This window comes from Saccostrea cucullata, unplaced genomic scaffold, assembly GCF_032062105.1.
Source record: "Saccostrea cucullata isolate Sc308-1 unplaced genomic scaffold, CSIRO_AGI_Scuc_v1 ctg7390, whole genome shotgun sequence".
NCBI classification, from domain to species: domain Eukaryota; kingdom Metazoa; phylum Mollusca; class Bivalvia; order Ostreida; family Ostreidae; genus Saccostrea; species Saccostrea cuccullata.
In genome coordinates, this window is record NW_026928168.1 from 8,422 (window position 1) to 28,237 (window position 19,816).

The following is a 19,816-nucleotide window of genomic DNA, read 5'->3' on the forward strand; positions in this document are numbered from 1 at the left end:
TACTTTGTTGAGTAATGCCATAATTTGTGGGATTTTTTTGTATGAATCTGATATCAACTTCCTATTTATCTATAAATATGCCCGTAATTGTAACTGGACTTGATGTGTATATTGACGTGATAATTTATATTCACATCAGAGGCTGAGCGGTGATATAACATATGTGCATGTGCATAGGGTCACAGACTACTGGTTTGCACAATTATACATACAACTAAATCAGACTTACTTTAACAGAAACTTCAGTTACAACATCAACTATAATTCCAACGTCTACAGAGGTGATGACAACAACAAACGAAGATACGTTAACGACAACAACTTCTCAATCAACAACCTTAACAACAGACCCAGGAATTACTTCAACTATTACTAGAAATCCGACATCTACAATGGAAGAAACCACAACAAATAAAGAAACGACAACTTCCTTTTTAACCTTAACAACAAATTTACTAAATACATCACAATTCACGACAAAACTAACAACTACAACAAATCAAGATATAACTTCCACTCAGTCCACAACCTTAACTTCAGAACTAACATTACAATCAACTACTAACCCCACGCCAACAACGAACCAAGATACAACCATTTATTTTCAATCCTCAATCTTAACAGACGCAACAACTTCCTCTCAGTCAACAAGCTTGACAACAACTTCACAAATAACATCAACATCCACTACAAACCGAACAACAACGAAACAAGAAACAGCTCCCTATCAATCTTCAAATGTAACAGCAACAACAACTTCAGAAACAACATCATCGCCCACGATAAATCCGGTGCAAACAACTTACGAAGAAACAACAACTTCCTCTAAATCTTCTTACTTTACAACAACAAAGTCACCTAGAACATCAACATTGACTACATCGAACCAAGATACAACTTACTCTCAATCCGGAACCTTTACTCCACATGCAACACCGTCAACCACAACAAACCCAATAACAACAATCAAACAATCAACCGAAATCGAATCAACTACAAGTTCAGTAAAAACCACTGAAGGATCAAGAGAAGCACACAGGGAAATATCCACGGAACAAATTGACAAGTCCACTCCAATTGGACCTAACGACTCCGCAGAATCAACACAGTCCAAAGTCAAAAATACTCATTTGATTTTAGGGGCATCTGCTTCATTACTGGGACTTGTAGCAGTAATGATAATCATAGGACTGATATCTAGAGGATGCAAGAAATCGTGAGTATTATGTGTTTTCAGCTTTCCTGAGCTGAATGCATAAGTGAGCTTTTCTGACTGATCAGCCTTTATTTGTCGTCCGTCTGTTAAACTTTCACATTTTTAACCTCTCAAGAACCACTCGATCAATTTCAAGCAAACTTCCTGGGGTGAGGTGGAGTTTAAATTGATAAAAATGATAGTCACATTCCCGTAATTATAACAAGGGGAGATAATCAAGAAAAGACGAAAACAGGGTTGGGTCATTAAAAATCTTCTCAAGAAACTCTGGGCCAGAAAATCTTAAATAAATGTGGAAGCATTCTTAGGAGTGCTTCCTTTTTTAAATGCCCAAATCATGACCCCTGGGTAGAGCTGGGCCACAAGAAGGAATCTAAATATGACATTGAAATGTAAAGAAAAAATCTTCAAAAGAACCACTGGGCCAGAAAAGTTGAAACTTATGTGAAATCAGATTGGGGTAGTGTAGATTATAAATTGTTCAAATTATGGCCCTCGGGGTGGGGTACATGTGGAATCCAAGATTTGAAATATATAAGAAAACTCGTTAAAATCATTTTCTCAAGAACCACTTGGCCAGAAAAAACATATATCGGAGCATCCCTGTAAAAATGTAAATTCCAAATTGTTCAAATCTTGACCCTGGGCATAGGTCAGGCCACAATAGTGATTCAGGTTTTACATTGAAATATGATGGAAAATCTTTTTCAAAATCTTCTTCTCAAGAACCACTGGGCTAGAAAACCCGAAATTTATGTGGAAGCACTCGGGGCTAGGAAAGATTTATAATTTTTTAAGTTATGACTCTTGCTAGAATGGTGGGGTCACAATAGGTATTACAAGAGAGGGCTGATTAAGAACATCATGGCCAAAGTTACTCAGGCGAGCGATGTTATCCATTGGCCTCTTCTGTAAAATTAAATTTATATATTACAAATCGTCATTAACTTCTAATTGATATTCTATTTTAGAAAAGACCGATTATCCTCCAATAAGATTATCCTTTTTTTTACTGAATAAAAGCTAGAAATTATCAATTTAGAATAGAGTTTGACACAAAAGCGATTGACGCAAAATGACAAGAACATACAAAAGAAATCGTTTGTTTATTTACAGGAAGAATAAACACTCAGAAATCCAGCAGAATGATGTTAGACAGTTCAGGGACTGGAGAGATCATATTCTATTTGGAAAACCTGTGTATAATGCGGATTCTTTCTCAGACCTCAGTCACAAGTTGTACATACCACGTGCAACTCTACGAAATTTCAATTCCAGGGAGAAATATCTAAATATCAACGGGCAAGGATATCACAGATATTGATTTTTGCTAGCTCTTAAAGCGTTCTCTTGACTTCTTTTATACATTCTTGCATATAATTCATTCAATTATGTAGTGCTACCTTCTGAATTTACAAATTTACGAAATTATTACAAATACTTAAATAATTAATTTCATTGCTTATAAAAACAGTCAGAAAATGACAATTTGTTGTTTGATTTTAATTTTAGGTATTAAATTTCACTGCAAACGCTTAAAAGTTTCTCAAGATATCTCGCGGGAAACGTAATTGTTAAAATACATATACTAGTCAAAATTTCTAACGCCCCAGACGATATTTTTAAAAGCATTACCTTTAAACGCAATTATGTTGACAAAACCTTTATGTAAGATGAAGGAAAAATAAAATAAACAAATTTCATTTTGTTACATCAAAATTTATTGCTATGCTTGATGAAAATTAAGTTCCCGTAGAGGTACCCTGCAATTTAAAATTCTCAACATTCAGTACCGAGTATGTCCCCCATTTACTGAATGATAGCAAGACATCTGATTCTCGTAGAGTTCAAATAATTGTGCAGAAATCTTTGAGGGAGGTTATTCCATGTGTTAACAAGATCCCTCTCCAGTACCGCCAAATTCTGCTGCTGGGGAAACTGTCTTATCCTTCTGTCTAGCTCGTCCCACACATGTTCAATAGGATTGAGATCCGGACTACATGGGGGCCAGTCGAGTAAACGGATGTTGTGTTCCTGCAGCATCTGTTGTGTAGTCCTGGAAGTGTGGGGAATGGCGTTGTCCTGCATCAGCATCATTCCTCTATTGGCTCTGATGTGAGGAATTGCTTCCGGCTGAAGGATGTCGTTCTGATACAGATCAGCATTCAGGTTTCCTCGGATTGGAAGTATCCTGGTTTTCGTGTGTAACGACACACCCGCCCATACCAATATCGAGCCACCACCAAACTGCCTTCTTTCCCTCACACAGGCGTCAGTGTACCACTCACCTCTTCTTCGATACACCCGTCTTCGTCCGTCAGATCGTCGCATGTTGAGCCTGGACTCGTCCATAAAGAGTACACGGCCCCAGTCTGCCCTTGTAAATCTGAGGTGGCGCCTTGCCCAAGCTAAACGGCTGCCTGTGCCTGTCCGACAAAACAGCCTACATATGGTCTCCTGGCACGCAATCCACCCTCCCGTAGTCTGTTGCGCACAGTTTGGTCACTCAAAGGTCTGCCATGCGTTCTTATTGTTTGTCGCGCCGTTGTGCGTGCTGTACGGTGTCTGTTCCTAAGATGCGCGACCCTAATGTAATTGTCCTGTTGGCGTGTCGCCACTCGACGTTTCGGTCTTCAGGGTAGATCATCTGTACTTCCGGTTTGATTGAATTTCCGGACGAGCCTTAGTGTGGTTTTATGGTCTCGGTTGAAAGTTCTTACAACCTGAAAAAGTTTTAATCAATTTATTTAGCTTTGTTTAATTAGTTTTTAAATGTTGGAAGAAAAAAAATTGAACAAAGCGAAAAGAAACACACCTCCCGTGAACTGCGTCCGGCTTGGACCATGACAACTGCTCTTGCATCAACTGCTCAACTGTGTCGCATTTTCTCCCAAACTTTAACTGTATTTTAAGATGATCTTGAGACAGAGAACACGTGGAAAAAACCGTTTTGTAAAACACACCCGAAAACCATTTCGAACTCGTACTTCACGCTTTCCAACAAAAGCGGTCACGGCTGAATAATTTCTAATTGAATTCGATTTTTTTTTTCAATCGCAGACATGAAAGGGTACATACAGCAGACAATGTTTTTAAGGACTTTAATATTAACATAAAGGTTTCTTCTATTTTCAAAAAAATAAAAGTTGGGCGTTAGAAATTTTGACAAGTATAGTATTAATGAATTGAATGTCTTACGATTTGACCTCAGAATCCAGGTAGGTCCAGCAGGTCCAGTACAATTACTATTTTAACTATGGAACGCCAAGTAAAGCATTTTCTTGAGGAACGTGTAATTAACAAAAAGCAAATGTATATCCGAGGCTGATCCGATTTCTTCGAACATATCTCTGCAGAAGCAAAAATGGTATTTAAAATCGTCTGAATCAAATTGTGTTTTATTACCTCCTCTGCAGACCCTGTTATACCGGGTAAAAAAGGTTGTAAAAAAGCAAGTGGCTTCAGGGTAATTTGCTGAATTTCTGAGAGTCCATAAATGTTTTTTAAAAAACATTTCCATTGTCTATTAAACTCTCGAAAATAGCAAAAAACTCTACCAAATGCGCCAAGAAATGAAAGAGCACCTGTAACAGTTCGGTTGAAATCCACGTGTATATGTAAACATCCGGTCATGTGATGGCAATCTCGAGTGAGTACTCGAGTATATATGAACCGAATCCGCTCAGGATGAATCATGGACCAGGAAATTCTACTGCCTTGAAGCGTACTGCGCTTGAAGATCCCCGTCTAAAATGTCAACTCCAAAAAAAAACCAATCTGATAAATTTAGAAAAAAGTCTGTGACGTACCGTAATTAAAATAACGAGAACATTATACAGAAAAAGAATAAGAAGAACTTACAAAAAAGAACTGATATAAAGAACTATATGCGGTATATTGCATATGTTTGCCCCCACAAAAGTCAAATTTTGATAACTTCCTGAAATGTGCTAAATTCAATAAATTGTACGAGAAATATAAGTAAACAGAAAATATTATAGTTCCAGAGCAGTGTATTCACAATTTCTGTTTTTATGACGTCACAAACTAGTCCGATTTTATATCCTTTTTCAGAAAGAGGACAAAATGGACAAAATTTCAACAATTTAAGCTTTAAAATTTATAGAGCGCATGTGTGTTCAGGAACAATATTGATATATTTCATTGATATTATCATTCTACACATTATATCAAAATATTTATCCTGAACACACATGCGCTCGGTGACTTTTATTTAAAAAATCGACGAAATATGTACATTTATCTGAAAATTCATAAAAAACTGAAATTTACGTCATGTTTGTGACGTCATTACGTACATATGACGTCATTACTTATGAAATTATTCAGTGTTTTGAAGTCAGCATATACTCCCCTGTTTAAGGACTTAATTAAATATTACTCCATCAAAGTTTGATTTTGGGGGGCAAATGTTGGTTAATACCGCATATAGTTCTTTCGGATGAGTGATCCCCCTTACCAAAGGTGAGCACTATTTTAGCAAAACTTAGAAATGACTTACCTTCAGTTCTCAAAGGTATAATTGGGATGGTTAACATGCTTAAACAGACGTTGGGAATTAACTTTAGACAAAGTTGTCTATCAATATCAACTGCTGCGTCTTCTAAACTTCAGTGTAATAGATTAATACAAAGGCTATTGTGACATATGTGTGAAATTTGCTCGTCATGTGGCATATGTTATGTGTTTGTATGAAGCATGTACATGAATGCGTGTGCTAATAAGTTTTTTCGTGTCTGGAAATGTGATTTTCCTCTCCCATATGGTGTCCCCATATTAATTTCCCCTCTGTCTTCTATGTGTAGCTAAATTACTATAAAAACTTACACACTAACCCATTCTCCCTCCTTTCAATTTTTTCTAAAAGAAAAAAAAAGCTCTCAGAGCTTCTGCCTCAAACAGCATACAGAAATCCCTTGAAGGACCAAGACTCCCACACGCCAATGGATAACAAGACTCTATGATTCCTACTATTGAAAAAGTACAATAGAAAAAAACAAAACTAGTTGTCTTTGGCCTGACTTGATGATCAGTGCCATGTAGGTTATACAATAAGTTAACAATGGAAGTGTTTGACATTTTAGAAATGTTTTAATTTATAGGCCTCAAACTGATTATTATGTCTAATGGTAGACACTCCTCGGTTGACCCTCTAGTAGTTGACATATAATGGACAGATTTCCGCTTACACCTATAACAAAGTTCCTAATTTAAATGTCTCCATCTTTATTTTATCTGTATTTGTAGTAATAACCCCACATCTGTACAAATAATCCACACTTTTAACAAAAGAAATCGCACCAAACTATGGTACAAAAAAAAAATAAACCGCAATCTGATCGAAAAGGAATGTTGCTAACATCTGTGAGGAACCAGTAAACCAAGCTTACATATATAAAATTGAGCAACAGAAAAATCACACATAACAATTGTGAAATACATATAAAACCAAGCAACACAACTTTGGGGTAACAACATTGTTCTGAGAACCAATATCATTTATATTCATTTAAGGGGGCCGACTATAGTTTCCATTGCGCAATATTTCGCGCATCATAGTAAAATGAAGCTTATTTACTGTTTTAATGCAACTTTTTTCACTAAATTATTAAAATTGAACAAAAATAAGAAATTATAGGTATAAAAATGTAATTACAATTTGATATAACTGATTATTTAACCGATTTTGCAATTGATTGGTAGGTTGACGTCGCTGCAGTGTCTTTTTGACGTTATGTTAATCTGTAGCTCTTAAAGTAAGGGGTAATAAAAATATTATTACAGAAAAAGTAATAAACATACGCTCTTGAAATTTAAAACATAGAAATTTTAGAATATCTCCAATAGTTTTATTATGTTTTCTTGTGAATCCATCATATTTTGTAGTACTCTATAAAATAGTAAAATTTGCTTTTTTTGCATTTTGAGATGGCCCCTCTCTTAACAAGACGGTAGAATTTTGTATTTCTTACATATATTGTATGATATAGTATTACTCATCAAATATTATAGTTTGAACAAAATGTATTTTGTGGTATTTGTATAATATGCTTTAAATTGCTAAAAGTTGGCATTTTCCTTTATAATCTTATAGTAAATGTGCCTGTATTTTGAGACGGTCCCTCATAAATACCTGGACGGTAGATTTTCCCCAAACTTTGCATGTACGCTGAAGTTAATGTAAGTTATATATGGTATAAAAATGAAGAGTTTAGCTATTGTACTTTTCACACAATAAAACCATAGTCGGCCCCCTTTACCTCTTCAATTAGGGACATTGAATTGTGTGTGTTGATGAGGTCTTAATTAATTAGAGGCACTGTGAGCAATGAGCTCACTAAATAATACCCCCCCCCCCCGCCTCCCATATGGTTATAATGGCAAAGTCCATGTTTTGCTGTGGCCGGGAAACCCAAAATATATGTGTTGGATCAAAAAGTAAAATATGTAATAAAGATTATGTGAAATTTTCATTAAATTTCACTCAGTGGTATGAGAAGAGTTGCGGAAAAGAGAAGAGTACCCCAAGGCGTAACAGACAGACGGACGGACGTACATACCGATTACAGTATACCCTCCCCCTTTTCAAGCGGGGGTATAATAAAGTTCCGATTTGTAAATACTTTGTGAGAAAATGTGACGAATGTTAAACAATAAACATTTAATTGCTGCACAAGTTAATAGTACAAAACAATAAAACATTTAATCCTTTTTTGTTGAAGATCTATAAACTGTACAATCTAGGCTCTTTTGAATTATTGTCCCCCTAGGAAAACGAAACAAACCCAAGACAAAGCATACCTTTTCCAGTACTAAGTTTCTGTTTCGGACTTACAGTATCGATTCATACAAGCGTAGTTCCAATGAATGTTGAATATTTTCAGTGAGTACGCATGATTGTCAGTGATAATTAATCCTTGTGAGTGATTAACTACCAAAGCTCAAAAAACATTTTTTTTATATATATTTAAAGAAATCCAATAGGAAATTTCTTTGATGAATGAAAGTCATGAAAATTCTCAATACTGCTATACTTGCTTGTTGCAAAACAAATAATTATTTTAATTTATTTATTTAAATGGTCTACTAGTATTTGAATTGTGCTTTTGTAAATGGAAAAGGGGCATAAATGATCAATTAAAAAAGTATGTATTAGAAAAAATACAAAGCGTTTGTCCTTGGTTAACACATAGATTTAAAATGAAAGCTACCACAACTGTACTTCACTGTATAAAATTCTGGTCAGGACATTCGATATGAGAAACATGAATCTTTCTAAAAAGCATTTTAAAAATGCTCTCTATATAAATTTTCTTTTTTACCTCTTTATTGTTGGTCATACAAAAATAGATTAATTAGGACAGACAGATCAAGTTAATTAAAAAACTGTCAGGCTTGTATCGATTTCTTATCATAAAAATATTTGTTAAATGACATTTCATTTTCATATTGAACCTGGTATCGCATTTGTCATTTTTGCTTACTAAAAAGTCTTATTATCACCAGCCTATCAGCTTCAGGAATAACGAGATTAAAAACATTTACTTTATAAGAAAAATGAATACACCTAAACAGGTACATTGACTAGAAGAATGTGTCTGAATATAAACCGCCTTAAACCAGCGCCTGTGCCCCAAATGTATCACATTTTAAATAAATTATTTTATGGATCAAGGTTTATCTATTTTTAAAACAGATCATCTTGAACAATACGTTTTTTAATATAATAAGAAAAATACCTAATATGAATTAAGTGCGCTCTGTTGTTTAAATAAGGAAAGAAATAATCTTCAGGAGAGTAACTACAAATAATATTAGTGTATTACGACAATACAACACATACGACAAACTATCCAAAGAGCATTCTCTAGTTGTAGTTTCAATATTACATCATCTGGAAATTTTCATCGCTGTAAACACCGCTTGAGAAAACAATAGAGGTAAAAGTCATTCTTGTGTGTGTAGTATGTGTGTAGTATTAATTAAATGAACTTTAACTAGGTCAACGTGCTAGTGACCTCCGCTATTGAATCCATGTACAGTGCAGATATTTGATCTTTTAGTAAGGAAATTCTTACTGCGTTTTTAATATAAGAAAACTCATTGCAAACGATCATGAACAGCGGGTAAAAAAATTGATCTAATTCAATAATTATATATAATCATGGATGAATTACTTTTATAACCTAAAATTATAAATTTACGTGTAAACACAATGTACTACATGTACATGCATAATAGAAGTATGATTCGATTTTTTTTTTATTTCATTTTCTCGTCTAACTAATGTTTATTTAAATTGGTATTAATCCTATTTAATATATTTGAGTTTTAAAATTAGTCTTTATACATTTGTTGAGGATATAAATTTAAATTATTTATGTGCGATATATATAAGAAGGGATATATTTTAAATACTCATTTCATTTACTACAATCTCCTAAACGTTGAGAGAAAAAATTCACAAAAGCGTTTTATAATATATATGATCGTACTGTGCTCTCTGTCTCATGCAAAATTAAAACATTTTATAGGGTCTGTTTTAAAAAAAACACCAGCATATCTGAAACTGATGAGAAACCGAAAGTAAAGAAAATGACTGGGCGTCGTTTTAATAGTTCAAAAAAAGAAGGATAATTGATTAATTTGGAAACTATTTTTAAGGACATACAAAAGAATCCCTGTTGTACTGATTGTATATAAAAGAACACAAAATACATACTTTGTTTACATTTTTATAATTTTTTTATGCAAATCTGTATGTAGATTTGGAAGTCTGTTATATTAAGTAAGAACAGATTAACTGACAATAATGGCACGATATGACTTGAATGCTATGCAATCAGACCTCAGAAAGGAGTTGGAGAACGGTTTTCTGGAAGAGTCGGAGGAGATGGTAAATAAAATTAAAGAAATTATGTCTAAGTACGAAAGTCATCCACAGGACTGGGATGGTCTGGAAAAGGGGCATAAATGATCAATTAAAAAAGTATGTATTAGAAAACATACAAAGCGTTTGTCCTTGGTTAACACATAGATTTAAAATGAAAGCTACCACAACTGTACTTCACTGTATAAAATTCTGGTCAGGACATTCGATATGAGAAACATGAAACTTTCTAAAAAGCATTTTAAAAATGCTCTCTATATAAATTTTCTTTTTTACCTCTTTATTGTTGGTCATACAAAAATAGATTAATTAGGACAGACAGATCAAGTTCATTAAAAAACTGTCAGACTTGTATCGATTTCTTATCATAAAAATATTTGTTAAATGACATTTCATTTTCATATTGAACCTGGTATCGCATTTGCCATTTTTGCTAACTAAAAAGTCTTATTATCGCCAGCCTATCAGCTTTAGGAATAACGAGATTAAAAACATGTACTTTTTTTTTACAAAAATGAATACACCTAAACAGGTACATTGACGAGAAGAAAATGTCTGAATATAAACTGCCTTAAAGCAATATGAGCTGTATCTTTGAGAATTTTATTTTTATGGTAAAATGTGCTATTATGATCAATTTGTATGTAATTTAAACTTTTATGATCAATAAGCCCAAAATAAAGTTTTAAAATGTTTTAGAAGAAATATTTCTGTACAACCGAATATGCAGTTTTATATAAGAAAACATTATTGTACAGGACGACAATGATTCAATTTTGCTTCAATCAAAGCTAATAAAAAAAAATCCATTGCAAATATGAGCAACAGAAGTTTATAAATAATTTTTCTGTCATTAAATTAGTTGATTACAAATTTTAAATAAAATTTTCAAATGTCAAACATGCAGCTCATATTGCTTTAAGCCAGCGCCTGTGTCCCATAATAATCACATTTTAAATAAATTATCCTAAACAATACGTTTTTTTAATATAATAAAAAATATCTAATATGAATTAAGTGCGCTCTGTTGATTAAATAAGGAAAGAAACAGTCTACAAGAGTGTAACTATAAATAATATTTGTGTATTAAGACAATACAAAATACAAAACACATGACAAACTAACCAAAGAGCATTCTCTAGTTGTAGTTTCAATATTACATCATGTGGAAATTTTCATCGCTGTAAACACAGCTTGAGAAAACAATAGAGGTAAAAGTTATTCTTGTGTGTGTAGTATGTGTATGGGAGTGTAAACAAGTCGTTTAATTAAATGAACTTTAACTAGGTCAACGTGCTAGTGACCTCCGCTATTGAATACAGTGAAGAGATTTGATCTTTTAGTAAGGAAATTCTTACTGCGTTTTTAATATAAGAAAACTCATTGCAAACGATCATGAACAGCGGGTAAAAAATTGTTCTTATTCAATAATTAATCATGGATGAATTACTTTTATAACCTAAAATTATAAATGTACGTGTAAATACAATGAATACATGTACATGCATAATAGAAGTATGATTCGGTATTTTTTTTTTCATTTTCTCGTCTAACTAATGTTTATTTAAATTGGTATTAATCCTATTTAATATATTTGAGTTTTAAAATAAGTCTTAAATTTTTGAAGGATATAAATTTAAATTATTTGCGATAAATATAAGAAGGGATATATTTTAAATGCTCATCTCATTTACTACAATCTCCTAAACGTTGAGAAAAAAAAATTCACAAAAGCGTTTTATAATATATATGATCGTACTGTACTCTCTGTCTCATGCAAAATTGAAACATTTTATAGGGTCTGTTTAAAAAAAAAACACCAGCATATCTGAAACTGATGAGAAACCGAAAGTAAAGAAAATGACTGGGTGTCGTTTTTATAGTTCCAAGAAGGATAATAGATTCATTTCGAAACTATTTTTAAGGACATGCAAAAGAATCCCTGTTGTACTGATTGTATATAAAAGAACACAAAATAATACCTTGTTTAAATTTTCATAATTTTTTATGCAAACCTGTATGTAGATTTGGAAGTCTGTTATATTAAGTAAGAGCAGATTAACTGACAATAATGGCACGATATGACTTGAATGCTATGCAATCAGACCTCAGAAAGGAGTTGGAGAACGGTTTTCTGGAAGAGTCGGAGGAGATGGTAAATAACATTAAAGAAATTATGTCGAAGTACGAAAGTCATCCAAAGGACTGGGATGGCAAGGAAAAATGGAGCGATAAAAAGTAAGTAGTAAATTAATTTTTTTTCAGTCCATGATTTACTAATTAACTAGAAACATTGTGTAATGAATATGAAACATGAAGAAGTTAAAAAAATTAATGATACTTTGGATTTAGTTGAATAAGAATAAAGCAAAAATTCATAAAGTATTATGCTTATACTAGTTCGAATGATTTAATTTTCACACGATATCATTGTTTACTTCATAGATATACAAGAACTCTTCTAGACAAAGGGAATGGTCATTACAATCTGATGATATTGTGCTGGAACACTGGTCAGGAAAGCCCTATACATAATCACCCCAAATCTCACTGCTTCATGAAGACTCTGAAGGGAGAAGTATTCGAGGAGTTGTATGAAAATCCGGAGATAACGTCGTGTTGTAGAGGCAAAATGAAGAAAATCCAAGACAGAGTATATACACTCAACGATGTGGCCCATATCACTGGTATGTTTAAATCAATAGTTAGTGTAAACTGGTATTTTGTCAAGTACTTTGAAACGTTTGTATGACTTGACTCTATATCAAAAATTAAGAATTAGAGAAATTTTTAAAGTCGTCTTGCACATGTTGCATGTAATTATCGTCTGTGTCAAAGCCTCTCTTTTGATCACTACCTGTATTTATGTACCGCACTTCAAGCACTTTCTTGAGAGATCTAAGTACTAGATTAGTGTCAAACCAATCTTTACCCCCCCCCCCTTATTTTTGAAGACTATAGTAGGATTTCCTTTATAAAGTATATATATCATATAATAAACCCAACATATATTTTTTATACAGACGCAGACGGACTTCATCGAGTTGGAAACAAAAGTCACGTGGAGGGCGCTGTCACTCTACACCTTTATTCCCCGCCCTTTTCCTCGTGTAAAAAATATGATGACGACACGGGGAAATCTACAGAGGTTCCGATGGGTTACGATCAGGACTTTAGTGAACAGTGCTGCTCTCGCTCATGTTGTGAAAAGTAACTTTTCTATGTGGAAACAAAGTCATTTATTTTGAAAGGTAAACGTGTTTGTTTTTAGAAACTAGTATTATGATGCGAAAATTTTATTGCATATTGTTATATTTGTACATTTTTTTTTACATATTCACCTTTTTTGTTGCTTTATTTATTTATTTTTTTAAAATTTATTTTTGTGCAATTTAAGAGTTTTTTTTAATATGATATAGAGAAAGCAGATATATTTACTGCTGCCTCTCGTACAAATAAACTGTTTTATATTAATTCTGGAAGTTTTAAATTAATCTGAATCTCTGTGATACATGTACATGTTCACTTTTATATCGAAATGTTTTTAAATATAATTTTTTTTATGACGGATGTAGTGTTAAGAGAATTTGGTGAATGTTTGAATTAATATATTCGTTTTAAGAAATATATACTCATCATAAGTCAGCACAAACGTTTTACACCAATGAGTTTAAAAAGTTTCTGACGCCTTTTTAATGATTTTGCTACGCAAGTGGTTATGAATGTATTTAACTTTGAATAAAATACTTATGAATGTCTTTTATCTCTTTTTTGTGGAAAATAATTGAAGAGGTGTAATTTCTGCTTATTTCAAGGAACAGCATTGCCATGCTTAAATCCCCCCCCCCTCCAAAAAACATTATCTGTCATGTCATGTTATGCCATCGTAAACGAAGTTTCGGGGGGTATATAGTTTTTGTCGTGTTCGTCCGTCCGTCTGTTTGTCCCCCCCCCCCCCAAAAAAAAAACTTGAACCTTGCCCATAATTTTTGATTTAGTGGAGCTTTGATATTCATAATTCACATGTGTATTCCTTGTGACAAGACTTCTTTGGGTACCGCCATTTTGACCTTGAGTTTGACCCACTTTTACACAAAAATTTTGAACCTTTACATTCGCCATATCTTTTGAACTGTCAATACCAGGACATGTATACTTGACATATGTATTCTTTGTGGAAAGACGTATCATTTGATACCAACAACCTTAACCTATGAAAAAATTTAACCTTGGCTATAACTTTTTAACAATAATTGCTATGGCTTTAATCCTTCACATATATAATTCTTGTGAAAGTCCTATCATTGGATACCAAGAACTTTGACCCTTTGACCCTGTAGTTTGACCTACTTTAAAAATACAACCTTGACCATAATTTTTGAAAGGATAGGACTAGGGCATTCATATTTAACAAATTTGATCCTTGTAACAATACCTTTCATTTGATATCAAGAACTATGAACCTTTGACCTTGGAGTTTCCCTAACAAAAAAATACTATAGTTAACTATAGTTAACTATAGTTTACTATAGTTAACTATAGTTATAACTTTGACACTTTGAAAACTTTGATTTACTATAGTGATAACTTTGACACTTTGAAAAACTTTGACGAAAACTTTGACACTTTGAAAAACTTTGACACTTTGAAAAACTTTGGCGAAAACTTTGACACTTTGAAAAACTTTGACGAAAACTTTGACACTGAAAAACTTTGGCGAAAACTTTGACACTTTGAAAAACTTTGACGAAAACTTTGACACTGAAAAACTTTGACGAAAACTTTGACACTTTGAAAAACTTTGGCGAAAACTTTGACACTTTGAAAAACTTTGGCGAAAACTTTGACACTTTGAAAAACTTTATCGAAAACTTTGATACTTCAAAAAGCTCCAATAAAAACTTTGACACTTTGAAAAAGTTTAACTAAAACTTTGACACTTTGAAAAAGTTTATCGAAAACTTTGATGCTTTCAAAAAATTTATCGAAAACTTTGACACTTTGAATGAAAAACTTTATCAAAAGGTTTGATACTTTGAAAAACTTTATCGAAAACTTGGAAAAATTAACACTTCAAAAAACTTTATCGAAAACTTTGACACTTTGAATTAAAAGATTTATCGAAAACTTTGATATTTTGAAAAAGTTTATCGAAAACTTGGATATTTTGAAAAACTTGATCAAAAACTTGGATATTTTGAAAAACTTTATCGAAAACTTGGATAATTTAACAATTCAAAAAACTTTATTGAAAACTTTGAAACAGTTTATCGAAAACTTTAACACTTTGAAAAACTTTATCGAAAACTCTGACACTTTGAAAAACTTTATTGAAAACTTTGATACTTTAAAAAACTTTATCGAAAACTTTGACACTTTGAAAAACTTTATCGAAAACTATAATACTTTGAAAAACTTTATCGAAAACTTTAATACTTTGAAAAACTTTGACGAAAACTTTGACACTTTGAAAAACTTTGGCGAAAACTTTGACACTTTGAAAAACTTTGGCGAAAACTTTGACACTTTGAAAACTTTATCGAAAACTTTGATACTTCAAAAAACTCCAATAAAAACTTTGACACTTTGAAAAAGTTTAACTAAAACTTTGACACTTTGAAAAAGTTTATCGAAAACTTTGATGCTTTCAAAAAATTTATTGAAAACTTTGACACTTTAAATGAAAAACTTTATCAAAAGGTTTGATACTTTGAAAAACTTTATCGAAAACTTGGAAAAATTAACACTTCAAAAAACTTTATCGAAAACTTTGACACTTTGAATTAAAAGATTTATCGAAAACTTTGATATTTTGAAAAAGTTTATCGAAAACTTGGATATTTTGAAAAACTTGATCAAAAACTTGGATATTTTGAAAAACTTTATCGAAAACTTGGATAATTTAACAATTCAAAAAACTTTATTGAAAACTTTGAAACAGTTTATCGAAAACTTTGACACTTTGAAAAACTTTATCGAAAACTTGGATACTTTAAAAAACTTTATTGAAAACTTTGATACTTTAAAAAACTTTATCGAAAACTTTGACACTTTGAAAAACTTTATCGAAAACTATAATACTTTGAAAAACTTTATCGAAAACTTTAATACTTTGAAAAACTTTGACGAAAACTTTGACACTTTGAAAAACTTTGGCGAAAACTTTGACACTTTGAAAAACTTTGGCAAAAACTTTGACACTTTGAAAAACTTTGGCAAAAACTTTGACACTTTGAAAAACTTTATCAAAAACTTTGACACTTTGAAAAACTTTGGCGAAAACTTTGACACTTTGAAAAACTTTGGCGAAAACTTTGACACTTTGAAAAACTTTGGCGAAAACTTTGACAATTTGAAAAACTTTGACGAAAACTTTGACACTTTGATTTACTATAGTTAACTATAGTAAACTATAGTTAACTATAGTATTTTTTTGTTAGGGTTGTCCTACTTTTTACATACTTTAACCTTAGCCATAACTTTTGAACAGTAGGGGCTAGAGCTTTCACATTTCATATATGAAATCCTTCTGACAAGATCTTTGATTTGATATCAAGAATCTTGACCCTTTTACCTTGACCTTAGAGTTTGATCTACTTTTTACAAGTTTTAACCTTGGCCATAACTTTTGAAATGAAACGGCCAGCGGTTTCATACTTCCCATATGTAATCTTTGAGACAAGTCCTTTCTTTAAAAACCAACAACCTTGATCCTTTGACCTTGACCCACAGTTTGTCCTATTTTATAAAATATTAACCTTAAACAGGTGTAGCTAGCGTTTTAAATTTCGTATTTCTTTTGAAAAGGCCTTACTTTTGGTACCAACATATTTGATCTGCATGTGAGAAAAATTAACCTTCGCTACGTTGCCATACAGGGGCATCAGTGTTTCACAAACACATCTTGTTTTTTTTTCTTTTTTTTCTCTCACCTTTCGTGCGTCCTCCATCTCTGTCCCTCGCAAATGCAAGCTCGATTTTCTGTCTGTAAATAAACACAATATGTTTTTCCGCTCAGGTAAGCTTTTCTGATCACATTTTGTCTGTAGTCCGTCCGTCTGTTTGTACACTTTTCACATTTCCACTCCTTCTTAAAGGTGCATAAACATAGATAAAATTTGAAATTTATATTTCCAGTATAATATCAAGACGTCTATATTGTAATAGCATTTAACACGAAACTATATTAAAAATCTTTTTTTATCTAAAAGTTATTGAAACATCAAAGAACAAGATATTATTAAGGCCTTAAAAGGCCCCTCTTTGAAATAATTCACACCAGTGCAAGGGTATTCCTTGTTAAGTGAGAAAATGATATATTAACTTTGCTACATGTAATTGGCTTACATGATTCCCAAGTAACATGGCAACTGTGTATTCCGTTTATATTTCAATTTTATCTTTAAAGTAGTATTTAACATACATGGTGCAGTACCATCCAGTAATTTCCCCATCTTCATGTAAGTTGTACTGAACGAAGATAGTGTGAGTTACATTGTTGCGGTAGCGTGAATGAATTTTGATTTTCAAAAGGTTTTCTTTGATTTTGCATACATTTAATTAATATGTACATGTACCTCCCTGCCGTAGCTTGTCATCAGAGAGAACTTGGAAATCTTTTAACAACGTCTACGTCTTCTACAAGGCTCTGAACAGCGTTTCTTTCTTTACGTTTCTGTAATTTTTTTCTGCTATCCTTATATCTTCAGTCTATCGAAGTAACCCGAATTAGGGTTAGTGAGTATTGTTAGTCGTCCTAAAATTATTAGGGTTTGAAGGTAGTAAAAACGCAATATTTTTAGTAATTTTCACCGATTAATTTAAAAAAGAAAAGGGTTTATGTTTTTGCAATGCCATATACATGTAGGTATGGGGAAGCTGAGAATTGATTATCAAAAGGTTTCCTATAAATCATGCCCACAAGCTGTAACGGACAGACTAACATACGCACAGTTTTCTTGCTAGCAGTCTGCAAAAATTAACAATAAGTCAAATCGAAAGTAAATCTGGTAACACATTGAAATAATTACGAGTTTGATTAATGCACAATAATGCATTCTGAATAAAATAGATTTTATTGTTTCTTGTGCATTTTATACGCATTATAGGTTGCGCCGAAAATTTCAAGCGGGTGTAAGAGTATCAGTTACTTGTAGGTGTACGTAGACAACGGGTGACGAGGAACTTGAAAAACCGCTGTACAAATCAAGTTGCAGTAGGCGGAGCTAGTAATTACACTTCTCCATTGCGTGGACCCTGAGGTCCACACAGTAAAGGTGTCATAACAGTATTTACTCGAGGTCCACGCAGTAATGGTGTAATAACTATTTCACTTGAGGTCCACGTCAAAGCATGGCTGTCGTAAAATAATCCCTGAATTTCCCGCCTCCGATTCGGGCATTTTGATACAAGATTTGAGCTGTATTTTTTTAATGAAAAGAAAAGCAACATGTAAACATTTTCAGATATAAGATCTGAAAAGGAAACTTATCAGAATTTTGTTTTCAATTAATTACATCTTTCCGCACAGTTAAGGTTACAGCAAGGAGGCAGGGCAAATGGATGCGATGTCTATTTTATTATGTTATTTATAAACTCTCCGTATATTCTCCAGACAAGTGTTTGTATGCAGATTCATTGAAAAAGTTATAGATGGGCCTTAATCAATCGATTTATTGCAAGGGCATATCCTCAATGTATCTTGCCAAGTTTTTACAGATTTACTCAATAATCATGAAAATATTTGAAAAATGTTACGAACCTCAAGAAAAATTTGATTTGTGTGTCTCTTCTAATAACTTTTCCTTGACACAGTAAGACAGGTGCACCCAGTATCCACATTTACATTGTCCTCACCTAACAAACTCTATATAAGGCTTAAACTTCAATTGTTCAGACTCCAGTCTATCACAGACACAATACCTTTCCTCATCAGCTATTGACTCCTCATCTGACAAATCAAATGACAATGAAGAGGAAGAATTTGAAACCTTGGATGGACCTGCTAATCTTTAGAAGGACCTGCGATTTGTTTTCCAATGATTTTGCTTTTCCTTTCCCCTTCTTTTTTCCTTTTGTTGAGTGTTCTGACTTTTCATGGTATTCCTAAATTTTATCAAATGCATTAATTCCTGTTATGACTTTCTCTGCAATTATTGAACTAAGTTTTATTCTTGTTTTTTTTTTTTTTTTTTGCCTTCTCCACAGCTAAGAGTACCTCTCCTCCACACTTGTTGAAAAAACTTTCGGCAGTAGAAGGAACATTTTCATAATTGGTAATAGGTGTCGTTAAAGTTTTCTAATGTTTATCTTGCCTTTATATACTAGAGATGACAAAGTGCTATATTCACTGATTGTTGATGGATTTAGTGGATAAATACCAGTTTTCTTGAATGCTGATCTTAAATTCTGTGGACTAAGGGCAGTGTCATAAACTTTGCACGCAAGCCTGCACACATCATACCTTGTCTCTGATCGACCGACGCTCTGTCGCATAAATTTATGAGCTTCTTGTTGATACAGAGTCTCGAATGGACCGAAACAACCTACATCCATTGACTGTAAAAGATGACCCGTGTGAGGTTGGAGGACAAACAGAATGATGTTATTTTAACGGCCCACTGGATTGATGAAAGAGATGTATGGCTTGTGTGACCAATGTGCAGAAGCAAAATTGGCTGTCCGGGGTT

General features: G+C 32.8%; 2 protein-coding genes across 2 annotated transcripts; both read left to right on the plus strand.

Moving 5' to 3' along the window:
* The first annotated feature begins 284 nt into the window (after positions 1-284).
* On the plus strand, positions 285-2,540 carry LOC134276671 (uncharacterized). The gene is made up of 2 exons (XM_062758945.1): positions 285-1,216; positions 2,333-2,540. Exons 1-2 carry the CDS (start codon positions 285-287, stop codon positions 2,538-2,540), a joined length of 1,140 nt encoding a protein of 379 aa, XP_062614929.1.
* Positions 2,541-12,126: 9,586 nt separating this feature from the next.
* Positions 12,127-13,351, plus strand: LOC134276672 (cysteine dioxygenase type 1-like). Its single transcript, XM_062758946.1, has 3 exons — positions 12,127-12,365; positions 12,573-12,814; positions 13,151-13,351. Exons 1-3 carry the CDS (start codon positions 12,199-12,201, stop codon positions 13,339-13,341), a joined length of 600 nt encoding a protein of 199 aa, XP_062614930.1. The 5' UTR covers positions 12,127-12,198; the 3' UTR covers positions 13,342-13,351.
* The last annotated feature ends 6,465 nt before the right edge of the window (positions 13,352-19,816 follow it).